General features: G+C 39.9%; 1 protein-coding gene across 1 annotated transcript in view; it reads right to left on the bottom strand.

Annotated features, from left to right (window-relative positions):
* Positions 1 to 4,474: 4,474 nt before the first annotated feature.
* The window catches only part of LOC145411249 (acyl-coenzyme A synthetase ACSM3, mitochondrial-like), a 111,056-nt gene continuing 101,625 nt past the window's right edge, over positions 4,475 to 13,905 (bottom strand). The window contains exons 15-16 of the mRNA XM_080281316.1: positions 6,728 to 6,953; positions 4,475 to 4,616 (exon numbers count right to left, since the gene is read on the bottom strand). Coding sequence (XP_080137442.1) covers positions 4,530 to 4,616; positions 6,728 to 6,953 — 313 coding nt within the window. The 3' untranslated portion in view covers positions 4,475 to 4,529. The remainder of the gene's footprint in view (positions 4,617 to 6,727; positions 6,954 to 13,905) is intronic.

The following is a 13,905-nucleotide window of genomic DNA, read 5'->3' as shown; positions in this document are numbered from 1 at the left end:
CGAAAGCTTTCCACCCAGTTGTAATGCGATTTTTATTTCGCTATCATGATCTTTCGTTAATTGTAGTATTTGCCCCAAGTAATTGTACTCCTCGACTTCTCCACGATTTTCTTCGCTTATTCTGATGACGCTGTTTGGTGTTTGTGGATAAAACATTAGTTTTACTCCGGTTCATCTTTAGCCCTACTTCGAGACTTTTTCTGCTCAGGTCGTTTAACATTTCTTGTAATGCCTCTGCTGTTTCTGAGATTAGGACAATGGTATCCGCAAATGATTTAACTTTTCTCCATCGAAGTTCACTCCTTTGTTTTCCTAGTCTAGCTTTCTGAAAATGCTTTCTAGGCATGCTGTAAATAATTTTCGTGAAATTGTATCTCCCTGACGCACGCCCTTCTCAATCTTAAAATTTCCGAGTCCTTATGTAATTTATTTGTAGCAGTTCCCTCTTTATATATATGTATTCGAGCAGTTTTATAATGTTCTCATTAACTACTTGTTGTCGCACTGAATTAATAATTGCTATGTGCTCCACTGAGTCGGAAGCCTTTTCGTAATCAACAAAACCTAAGCATAGTCATTTATTATATCTGTAGTATTCTCAATTAGCTGATTCATTGTGTATTGATGATCAGTAGTAGAATACCCGCTTCGGAATCGTGCTTGTTCATGAGTTTGGTTTTCTTCCAAATTTGTTGTTTTTCTGTTCGTAAGGACTTATTGTGAAGACTTTGTAAATGACTGATAATAAGCTATTGGATCGATAGTTACTAAAATCTTTTGAGTCACCTTTTTTGTAAAGTAAAATAACTATTGCATTACACCATGTTTTAGGAATTTTCTTTTTTATGCATTAAATAAGTGGGGAAGCCTGTTTTGTACTTCTAATCCTGCATCCAACAGTAAATGTGCTACTATTCCATCATCTCCAGGAGCCTTTTCTTTTGTTTTTTAAGAGAAATATTTACTTCGTCTGGTGTTATCTCAAATATCTATCTATCTATCTGTATACCTAGGCTGCTTCCCCCAAGGAAAGGGAGGCAGCCAAGACAGGACGACACACTCCCCATTTACTCATCCATTCAAACACATTCATTCGCATCTTAGCCCTAAAGGGGAGAAGGGACAGATCCTCACCACACCACACCTCACAAGGGTCAACTGCGCAATGCAATCAGTGACATCCGCAGCAGGGCCCGACAGCAGAGCTGGTTTACCCCTGCCACATCATAACAGACCCATCCCCTTACCTGCACCTGATCTGACTATCTGATCAGACCAAATGCGGGAGAATATCCTCTCAGGGCTGCGTCATCACTTATTCATTCACAATTTCTCTCCATTTATTTCTGTCACGCACAGCCACTCTTCCTTGCTCAACAGACATCCCTCTCGCATCCAGCGCTCTCTTCACACTGTCCATCCATCCTATTCGTGGTCTCCCTCTCAGCCTTACACCTCTCACATCAGATCTAGTTATCTTTTTCACCAATCGCTCATTATCCATTCTCTCCATATGCCCAAAATATAGTTTACTAATACTGTTGCTCTAATGGTTATGCCTTGGGGATATGTGGGAGAGCTCACCATCCCCACACTCGATGTAATGCTCACTCATTCCCCCCCCCCTCTCTCTCTCTCTCTCTCTCTCTTTCTCATCTATATATAAAATATTGATTTAATATATATCTATATCTACCTGTATATGTGTGTGTGTGTGTGTGTGTGTGTGTGTGTGTGTGTGTGTGTGTGTGTGTGTGTGTGTGTGTGTGTTTGGAAATGTTGGGTGGAAGTCAGTCTACAGCTTGAATTCAAGCTGTAACCTGTGACTCTCTCCATCCAAACATTTCCACCTGTCACAGTCGATCTCTCTCTCTCTCTCTCTCGATAGATAGATAGATAGATAGATAGATACAGAGATAGATAGATAGATAGACAGATATAACTATTAGATCAGTCGTCTCGTCAGAGACCCTTATAACAACAAATATTTAAAATACATCGTTAGTAATGGATGCATTCGGACAACCAATCTGCTGTCATCTTTGAAGAGCTTGAGGCTCTTCTCTAGAGAGATCGAATATGCTTTACTACTATGCTGCTACTGCTACCCTATCACTGTTACTGTCACTGTTACTTCTGCTACTGCTGTTCCTACTACTACTACTACTAGTAGTAGTAGCAATGGTGATGGTGGTGGTGTCCCATCAAAATCGTTGGGGCCCGGGGCTAGGTCATAATAGTATAGAGATCTTTCTTAGAATCTTAATGATAATACAAATAAGGTTATCTGGCGGGTCAGTTAGTAAAGTTCCTCCTCCACTCCGCCAGGTGTGTCATGTGGGAACTGCTTAGAAAGCGTTATCGACATCCGTGTTTCCTATTTATTAATTTTCTTTCCCCACTGCCAGACCCACACCCGCTTTAGCAGACTGAACCATTCCCGCAACATAAAAGGTACTACCAGGTAAGTTTCTAATGGAGCGTTGTTTTCGAATCTGCCTGTACTCACTGCTGTTAGTCTCTTAACCCATCTGACAAGAGTTTATTCAATTCACTGCAAAGTATTGTTCTCTTTATGCTCGAAACTGACCCAAAATTACCATCATTCCTTGTTGAAGACTGAACAGTATCAAATGATTAACACAGAATATGGTGCTAGCCACCAAGAAGTGCTTTGGAATGTTGAGCTATAGTACGAGTAATGTCATATTCTGTCATTGAGCTATGTGGAAGAAGCTCCAACAAGACGAAAATGTGGGCCAGGTTATGGTGAACATAGTATAGCATATCATTTACATCTAGGATACAGATGCTACTGCAGGAAGCTACTTTATGTGCAACCTGTATCTATAGTGTGCATAAAGAATAATTATTTCATTATTATCTTTATTTCCAAGTGATCTACAGTACAATATAGTTCTATGTCAAATAGTTTTGCACTGGCACTGACAAGGCGTCTTTAGGTTTAGCGCTGTCTATTCTGGGTAAAGCGAAGCAAATGCGGCGTCCACATAGCAGCCAAACCTCTTCACACTTCCCTGCACCTAGTCGTGGGAAGGACTCTAGTTCGGCCCTGGGGAGACGTTGTGTACCATATAAGCGGTACACTTACAATATATACTGTATCCGTGGGCCGGCCCCAGTGAAGCTGCCAAACAAACCGGGATTAAGCAACAACAACAACAGTTTTAGACCGTTCTAGCATTTTTGCATAAGATAAGAAAACTTAAGTATTGTACCATACAGTACTTCGGTTTACATATGGACCCAGGTATGGACAAATCTGTACTGTGAGTATCTGGAATGATTTTTTTTTTTTTTTTTTTTGATAATGAATGGAGGAAGGAAAAACAAAGGAAAAAAAAATAAGTCCATGTGCCTAAAGGCATCCTCCATTCATAAAATACTTATAATAATTGGATTTAAAATTGAAAGAATTAAATGTATGTGGGAAGCAACTCCCAGGAAGTGAATTCCATAGAGTAGTAGTTCTGGGGATAAATGAATTTTGATAAGCAGAGGTTCTGCACTGTAGGGGAGAGAGAGAGAGAGAGTTCATGGGCGCTCCCAGCTGCCCGAGTATTTCGGGAGAAAATGTGAAGGGGAGGCACAATTGAAGCCAGCTCGTTAGAGCACTTACGGTAAAAATATCGATAAAATAGTGCTAAAGAAGGAACATCTCTACGTACTGATAATGGAGGAAGGTCCTGCATTATGGCAGGATTATTGATTAATCTAATGGCTTTATTTTGAATTTTGTCCAACTGCCTCAGTGCAACCGCTCCACATCCACTCCACAGTGGTGAACAGTATTAGATCTAAGAACGAACATGGCATTTGTATATTGTGGCCATCTGCTCGTAAGTGAAGAACTCACAAACTCTGTACATAAGTCCCAGTTTTTTAGAAGCATTTTTAGCAAGAGAGTTAACATAAGCTGTCCAGCTTAGGTTGGGGTTTAGAGTAACACCTAGGATATCAATTGTAGTGGATAAGGGAATACTAACATCATTTAAAATTATGTGAGAGTCTGAGGGATTCTTTCTATTGGAGAAATTAATGTATTTAGTTTTCTGAGCATTACATGAGACCAGATTTTTTTGTCCCCATTGATTAATTTTAGAAAAGTCCTGGTTCAGAGAAATTGCTGTGTTTATTTGGGAATTTATAATATCAAATTGTGTAAAGGAGGTACTAAATGTGAAAGAACTATGAAGGGTCGAGTCATCAGCATAAGAGTGTATTGGGTTGTGCGTGACAGAAGGTCATTTATATGTATGAGAAAGAGGGTTGGCGGCAAAACTGATCCCCTGAGGTACGTCAGCATTTATGGAATGAAACTGAGAATAAATTCCATCTACCATGACCTGTAGTTTTCTATTACGAAGGTAAGAAGAAATTAGAGGAACCAGTGATGCAAGGCCATAGTGAGGCATCTTAGACAATAATTATCATTATTATTATATGCCCCAAACATGAATATAATATGACCATCCTCTTGTAAGCACTGTCGTTTGTGGTACAGGCTGTCACTCCCTGCCCCACTCTCGGTTCCTCAGCTCCACCCTCCGTATCTTCCCACTCACAGTCTTCGGCAGGACGTCCACAAACTCTATCTGTTGACGCAGAGAAATGGAACGTTTGATAAGATATGCAGGCTGTTAAACTTTATTTGCTGGACGGAAGGGTGGAACATTTTTTAACACAGACAGGCTGTTAACAAACAAACTCTGTTCTGACGAAAGGTTGGAATGTTTGATAACATAGACAGGCTGTTAACAAACCCTTTTTGTTGCAACGGATGGATGGAACATGATAAGAAAGGAAGGTTGTTAAAAACTCTGCTTGTTGGGACAGATGAGCGGAACGCTTGATAAGTTAGATAAGTTAGTAATATATTTTGGGAAAGAAAAATGGAAAGTTTGATACGGCAGAATCCAAAAAATTTTCGGTCAGCTCTACAAAACGTTAATCATAACCCCTAGAATCACAAAAATTGTATAAACTGTACTATCATTATCATTAGTGCCGCGCAGTGTTGTACAGTAGTAAAATAATGTTGCTGTTGACTCCCGATCTTCCTGGCCCAGTAGACCCATTAACCTCAGTTACGCAATTTCCCTTGTGGGATCATCAAATAGGTTCCTTACACCGTTGATGTTTTGTGTCTTATTGTGACATGTGATGCTGTGTCTGATGTTGTGTCTGTCTTTGTGTGGCATGTGCTGTGAAGTGTTCCATTATGTGTGTTATGTTGTGTGTGTAAAAGCACTATATGTGTTGTTTATGGGACGACTATGTGAGTTATGTTGTGCCTGTGTTTTAGTGTGGCATGTGCTCTGTAGTGGTAGTACTCCATTGTGTGTATTACGTTATTCAGGCCTGTTCTGTGAGCATGGTAAGTGTCATCTGTGATTCTACTTAAGCCGAATTTAAGATGATAACTGACGAGAGCTGGATGACATCCTGATCTAATCCCACCCATGTAAACTCGATCAGCTCTATTGTGGCCAGCAAATGATGATGCCGTCTGTAAGCCTGCGCACACGAAAAATAAAAATAGTCTGTGGATATGTAATGCAGCACTGCCATTAAGAACAAGTGTATATACAAAGTTGAGAAGAAGCTTCGGCAATGAGCACTGCTAGTGTTTGTGAGGTGGTGTGCACAAAGGTTTGAACTTGTGGAGAAAATGCACAGACCTACAGTGGAAGAGAAAACCGATGTCGACAGAGCACTTTAAATATGGAATGAAGTTCTGAAACGGGACCATAGAATTGAAGGACTTGATTGGGTTGCTGAGAAGGTCATGCAATTGGGAAAGCAGCGATCAGGTAAACGAGAATTGTCCGTTCAGACAAGGAGCACTGCCTTTGTGATGTGTATCGAGAGTATGAGAATGGTGTGATAGATGATTGGGAAGATTTTAGGAAGTTATAGCCCATGGCTGAGTGGTTAGCATGGCTGACTACAAAGCTGCCGGCCCATTAGCGCCAAGGTTCCAATCCTGGTATGGGCAGCTGGGGCCACTTGACTCAGGTGTCCATCCACCGTCTCTGTGTTGGTAGGGACAATGAGTACCTAGGGTAACACCTAGGGGAGGTAACTGTGGTGACCTGGATGATGCAGAGGCCTTGTATCCCAGGTTATTGGGTGAATAACCCGCTACAGGTTCAAAGGCCTATGTCACGGAGATGAGCACCGCGGCTAAGTGCTTCATGGCATATGCTCCCACCTTTATCTTTTACCTTTATAGCTCATTCGTTTTAACTAGGCATAAATTTCCGTCCTTTCACAGTCTATATCACGAAGCTCAATGGCAGCATAAGACTATACCATAATTCTACAATTTTTCCATATTTTTTCGTGACTGACACAACATTCTTGTATTAATCTCTTACGACAACTCAGTAATCAAGATGAAGAGAAAGTAAGTTTATCCTAGTTAATGTGAACAGAATATAGTAGGCTACTGTGTTGTGCTGTGCTTGGCTCTGCAGTGCTGTGTTCCTGGTGTAATAGGTGTGTAAAATATTAGGTGTTAGATGTGGTAGGTGTGGCAGATAACTAATCTTCCCTGAGTACTTGTATGGTGCTGTGTTGTGCCATACGTGTTGCTGCAATGTTGTCATGAATGCCCTGTGATCCTGATGTAATAGACGTGGTACTTGTGGTCTGTGTTAAATATGGCAGTTGTTAGACGTGGTAAGTGTGGAAGATACCTAACCTTCCTTGGGTACTTGTAGGGTGCTGTGTTATGCTGTACGTGTCGCTGCAGTTCCGTCACTAGCTTTTCCTTGTCGTGGTCGTTGCCTCGGTAGCCCTCAGCCAGCACCACAAATGCCTTCACCACCTCACCACGGAGGCTGTCCGGCGATGACACTACCGCTGACTCTGCCACAGCCGGGTGTTCCAGTAGACAAGACTCAACCTCAAACGGACCAATGCGATACCTGGTAGAAGGAAATGAGAAAAGTTACTCACTGTATGATAACTACAATAGCAAAGCTATTTACTGCCAGCCCCTTTGAGCTCTCGGCTCAAAATGGTTTTAAAAGGCTTAAAAAGATCCTAAAGGGGTTACTCCACAAATCTAACTTCATTTTCATAAAGAACTTGAGTTATTTGGATTTTTTTCAACGAAATCTTTGTGACTATGACTCAAGTCTCTAGAAATCATAGGGGCAGAGGGGGAGGGGGAGAAGCCCCAGTGCTTGAAGGGGGGCTTGTAAGGGCTCATTTGAAATCAATTTCTCCACAAAATTACTTAGCAAGACAATAACTCAGTGACATTTGCTGGCCATCCCCTGACAGGGTTGGAAATTACCACAGGCAAGTTTCAGACTCACATAGACCAATGCAATGCCTGACACAAGGGGAGTAAGTTTCTACAGATTGCATGTATTCAGCACAGAAGAGTCATTCTGCATCATGTCACATATTGTATTTAGTGCAGTAGAGCCCTCATATATCAGCAAACAGACCGAGGCAGTATGTGACCAACCACGGGGCAAGTTGTTTTTACCCAAAAGATGTACTGTACAGGTTCTGATATCAACAGTTATTGTCCATCATGTCACACACACACACACACACACGAGGCACCGAGCAGGGCAGATGCAAGTCACCATCACTCAGTACGTGGTCAAACCTGGCCAGTGGCCATACCTAAATTAGTATCTTTATATGAGTCAAGCTGTGTACCAGGTTAGACTAAATGGTGTCCTAATATAAAAAGAAGTTTTAAGTGAGACTGCTGTTCGAATAGCAAAGAAAATAAAGTAGCTCAGGAATTCACATAATCAGCTGATCAGTTGTTTTGTCTGCGACTCTGCACCAGGGAATGTAAGTAGAATCTGTGCTCTTAATACCGAATGATGGCCACCTACTTTAGTAAAGCAAATTTGGAAAAGAAAAGGGATAAAGATAGAAAGCAGGATGATGATCTCTACCAAGAACTGGTTGAACTGAAGACATACAATAAACTGGTAGAACGAGTAAACAGATTAGAGTTGGCTTTTCAGAATGAAGTGGATGAAATTAAGAAACAGTTGCACTTGCAGAACGAAGAAATAGAAAAATTAGGAAAGGAAATCAACAAGAAAGACACAACAATAGATAAGCTGACAGTAGAAGTGGGTTCACTTAGGAGGAAATTTAGTGAAATGGCAGTAACAGTAGTTAACCACAACAGAATTATGGAAGAGTTCAAAAATTATACTGAGACAATTAGGCAAGTAAACAATCTGATAGATCAGAGCAGTGATATTGGGGAGAAGATAAAACAGGTGAATGAAGCAGTGCAAAGCTACAAAAATGATGTGGAAACCACTTATGCTGAAATGGTGAAAGTAAAGAAAGACTTAGAAACAAGGATGGAAGAGAAAAACATTGAAAAGGAAGTGAAAAGAATAATCCAAAACAATCCTAAATTGGTCAGAGGTTCAGCAGATATCAACAAATCTATAGTAATCACTGGTATAGAAGTGGAAGAAAAAAAAAAAAAATCTCGAAAGACAAAAAGGAGATGGCAAATGTAATGAGCATGCTGAAGGAAGTATCAGAGGTAATCTGTAATGAAGACATAGAGGAACACAAAAGGTTGGGGAAATATGAGAGAAACAAGTCAACGCTTCTAAAGGTAACCTTCCAGAGTGTAAACACTGTGGAGGAAATACTAAAAAAAAAATGCAAAGAAACTCATGGGAAATGAGGAATTCAAAAATGTATGGATAAAAAGATGCCTAACTCAAGAGGAAGTGGAATTGCTAAAAGAGAATAGGGAGGAAACAAAAACAAAGAACAAGGGAAGCTTAGAGGAGGAGAATACATTTTTCTACAAAGTAATCGGATTGCAGGTTCGAAAGTGGTACATAAACAGGAGGGAATAAAAAAGGACGAAGAGAGTAAAACCAAGTCATGACAAGTATGTAAATAAGATGATTAAGTTCTATCTATCTATCTATTGCCAGACGCCTCAATCCCGTTTGGGGTGGCCACAAACAAATCGCCACCACGTCGCCCTGTCCCCCGCCATTTCACTGCCCTGCTCTCAACTCAAACCCCCCTCTCTCATATACCTCTCCATCCCATCCCTCCGTCTCATCCTCGGCCTCCCCCTCCCTCTTCCTCCCTCCACCTCACTCACATACACTCTCTTCGTCAGTCTCTCACCCTCCATCCTCTCCACATGGCCAAACCACCTCAGTGTGTTCCTAATAACGCTTCCTATCACATCCACATCCACATCACAACGCTCCTTTATATCCTCATTCGTCAGCCTGTCTCTCCATGTGACTCCACAGGCTCCTCTTAAATAACTCATTTCCACTGCTCTTACTCTTGACTTGTGTCCTTTCAACAAAGACCAAGCTTCACTTCCATACGTTAGAGTTTGTATCACAATTCTGTCAAGTAGTAACTTTTTCACTTCCATGATCACTTCCCTGTTTCTTATCACTGCTTTCAAAGAACCAGCAACCTTTCTTCCCTCCAGTACCCTTTCAAGCACTTCACCCTCCAAACCTCTATCCTTACTCATCACACTACCCAAGTACTTAAACGTACTCACATTTTCCAATTCCTCACCATCCAACCTCGCTGTATATTCACTGACTTCACCTCTCTCAAAGACCATCACTTTACTCTTCCCTACATTCACCTTTAGATTCCGTTTCTTACACACTCTCCCAAACTCATCCACCAAGCCCTGCAGCTCCCCTACGTCTTCACTCAACAACACAGTATCATCTGCAAACAACAGTTCAGGGAGTTTCCAAACACTATCCTCTCTCACCAGGGCCACTCCAAACATCCACTACCTTACCTTGTACCTCTTTTATTACCCCGTCCATGTACAGATTGAACAACCATGGAGACATGACACATCCCTGTTTCAACCCAACCTTCAGAGAGAAAAATTCACTTAGTTCACCATCCACACGCACTGCAGCCTTAGCACCATCATACATACTTTTCACAGCATTCAACAACTTCCCATCTACTGCATATATTCTTAATACTTTCCTCAATCCTTGTCTATCCACCCTGTCATATGCTTTCTCCAAATCCATGAAAGCCACATACAACTTCTTTCCCTTCTCTAGAAACTTTTCCACTAAAGATCTAAGAATGAATATCTGATCTACACAACCTCTTCCCTTCCTAAAGCCTCCCTGTTCTTCTCCAACTAATTCCTCTGTTCTTTCTCTAACTGTCAATAAGTATCCTACCATACACTTTGTCTATTATACTAAGAAGACAAATGCCCCTATGTTTACCACACACTCCTTTTTCCCCTTTTCCTTTGTACAAGGGAATAATCATACCTGACTTCCAATCCTCCGGGACTCTACCTTCCTCCCAGGCCAATCTGCACATCTTCCACATCCTTGCTACTACTCGTACTATCTCTCCCCCATGCTTCAGCATTTCACCACATACTCCATCAATTCCTGGGGCTTTTCCCAATTTTACTTTCTTCATTGCTTCCACAACTTCTATCCTACTGATTTCTTCCTGTCTTCTCACCTCCCTCCTTCTCCCAGCCATTCCCCAGCCACTTATACTTGCATTACTTCCATCCTGTATGTTCAACAATTCCTTAAAGTGTTCTCTCCATCTGCTCACTTTTTCTCCCTTCTCCACTAGTAATCTACCATTTTTATCTTTCACTCCCCTGCTAACCTCACTTCCACACTGTCTTACTCTCTTCACCTCTTTCCAGAACATTTTCTTACAGTCCCTCCACTTCACACTCAAATTCCTTCCAAATTCCTCATTCACTCTCTTCTTACTCTCTCTTACTAATCTTTTCACCTCTCTTTTTCTTTCCACATATAACTCTCTCTTCCACCTCTCAACTTCTTCCACGCCCATATTTCTCATCCATTCATTGTATGCTTTCTTCTTTTGTGCCACAGCCTGTCTCACCTCTTCAGTCCACCACGCTATTCCTTGCACCCTGCTCCGTCTTCTCTTCCTCCCACACACCACATCACTCAAATGCAGAAGGAATGGTATCTAAATTATTAGAGATGAATGATTCTATCAGAGAAAATGAACCACATATAATATGCCTAACTGAAACAAAATTAACACCAAGGATATCAAATGACATTCTAAATTTAGAGAAATACATTACATGGAGAAGAGATAGGAACTTAAAAAAAGGAGGAGGAATTATATATTAAAAAAAAAAAAAATCTAGAAGTCAAAGGAACAGAACTAGATACACCATCGCAAGTAGTATTAATTGCAGTAGAGATCAATACATCTGAAGGGAAAGTAATTGTAGCCAATTTATACATGCCACCCAGATCAAACACATGGGAAAGAGGCGAATATGAGTATCTGGCAAAGAGTACAATTCAGCGTTAAAGTGCATTACTACATAAAATGGAAGAGAAATCGGAAAGAATTTTACTAATTGGAGATTTTAAAATAAGTATAAATTGAAATACTCTAGATATAATAAGCCAAGAAAGCTGTTGGGACCAAAAGCTCCTGGATCTCGTGCAGGTGTTTTTACTAATGCAACATGTAAGGGAAAGCACCAGAAAAAGAGGACTCGATGTCCCCACATTACTAGATTTTATATTTACCAGGCAAGAAAACGATATTGACATTTTAATGTATCACCCTCTATTCAGCAAGACCGACCATGCACTAGTAAACTGCAACTTCAGGATTGCATATGACATAGTTAACAGCAATGAAAGTTACAAAAAGAGCCTAAATTATAAAAGAGGAAACTACCATGGCCTAAAGAGGTACTTCTTAGAAACTGATTGGGAAAAGGAGCTTAGAGGACAAGATTTAAATGCTATATATATAAAAAATCTGTGAACTTTAGGAAATAGGAGTCCAGAAGTACATCCCACAGCACAAAGAAGCAGAAAAGAAAATAAAGAAATGGTTTAATACAGAATGTAAAAAATCAAAAGAAAAAATAGATTTGTTATGGAATAAATACAGAAGACACAATAGTGAAAGGGCATATAATAACTATAAACAGGCAAGAAACGATTATGCAAGAATAAGAAGGGAAGCCCAAAAACAGTTTGAGGAGGATATCACGAACAAAAGTAGTGATCAACCGAAGCTATTTTACAGCTACATCAGAAGCAAAACCAAAGTAAAAGATATAAAACAATCCATTACGGATGATAGGATCACCTATACACAAGAGAAGGATATTTGTGAAGCACTAAATAAAAATTTCCAATTATTTTTTTACAGAAGAAAATAATTTTGAGAGGGATGATATAGAACATGTATGCCCACACATATTACCAGATATACAAATATCAGAAAAAGAAATACAGGAAGAGTTAAGTAAAATAGACAAAGGAAAAGCAAATGGTCCTGATGAAATTTCATGTTGGGTGCTACATGGATGTGCAAAGGAGTTAAGTAAACCATTATCTTTAATTTTCAAGAAATCCTTGAGACAAGGTAAACTACCTGATATTTGGAAGAAAGCAAACATTGTTCCCTTATTCAAGAATGGGAATAGACAAAATCCACTCAACTACCGACCAGTATCACTAACCAGTGTTGTCAGCAAGGTATTAGAAAGGCTGATAGGAAGAGCTTGGGTAAAACATCATGATAACAGAAAGACAGTTTGGTTTCAGAAAAGGAAAATCATGTGTTACTAATCTGTTGAGCTACTATGACAGAGTAACAGACACAATACAGGAAAGAGAAGGATGGCTGGACAGTATCTATTTAGATTTCAAGAAAGCATTTGACACAGTACCATACCAAAGACTTTTATGGAAACTGTACCATCAAGGAGGAATCCGAGGCAAACTGTATTGTTGGATGCAAGATTATCTCAAAAAAAGAGAAATGAGAACAGTACTAAGGGGAAATTACTCATCATGGAGGGAAGTGACTAGCGGAGTTCCACAGGGCTCAGTGCTGGCACCAATTATGTTTTTAGTGTATATAAATGATATAGATAGCAATATTGGAAATGAAAGCTATCTAAATATGTTTACTGATAATGCAAAAATACAAAGGACAATTACTAATGCAGACTCTTGTAAAGAATTACAAGAAGAATTAATAAGCTTTATGAATGGAGCAATACATGTGAAATGGAATTCAATGTGGACAAGTGTCATGTTATAAAGTTTGGTAAAAGTGGAAAAACACCTGATTGGGATTATAAGTTAGGAAATAAAACCCTACACACATCAGAAAGAGAGAAGGGCCTAGGTGTGATTATTACTAACAGATTATTTCCGGCTGACAGCATCAGTGAGAAGGTACGGAATATGTATACACTGCTTGCAAATATGAGAATAGCATTCACATACATAAATGAAAACATGCTAATAAAGATAATAACATCATTCATAAGACCAACCCTGGAGTATGCATCAGTAGTCTGGAGTCCTCATCTCAAAAAACAAATAGATAAGATTGAAAACGTTCAAACGGCCACTACAAGATGGATACCAAGCTTAAGGGATCTAAGCTACGAAGGCTAGAAAAACTGAATCTGCCTACATTACAGGAGAGAAGGAAAAGAGGAGACATGACTATACTATATAACTACATATCAGGGAAGGAGAAAATAGACATAAATGATTACATAACCTCTGGGGATGCATCACCAAGAGGACACTGCAAAAATACTGCATAAAAAAAAAGAGGCGATAAAGACGTAAAGAAATTTAGTTTCCCAAATAGAGCAATTGATCAGTGGAATGCACTACCGAATGAAACAGTGTGCGCCAAAATAATTCATAACTTTAAAGATGTGTACTATAAATATGGTTTAAGACACGAGACAGTATGAGCTTGACTCATTCCTGTAAAGATAGTTAGGTAAGAACAATTAGGTAAGACCACACACACACACACACACACACACACACACACACACACACA

Source organism: Coenobita brevimanus, chromosome 88 (genome assembly GCF_032717465.1).
Source record: "Coenobita brevimanus isolate Jiangsu-jjx chromosome 88, ASM3271746v2, whole genome shotgun sequence".
Taxonomy (NCBI): Eukaryota; Metazoa; Arthropoda; class Malacostraca; order Decapoda; family Coenobitidae; genus Coenobita; species Coenobita brevimanus.
Note: the sequence above shows the minus strand (reverse complement) of the source record. Positions and strands in the feature narration are given on the sequence as shown.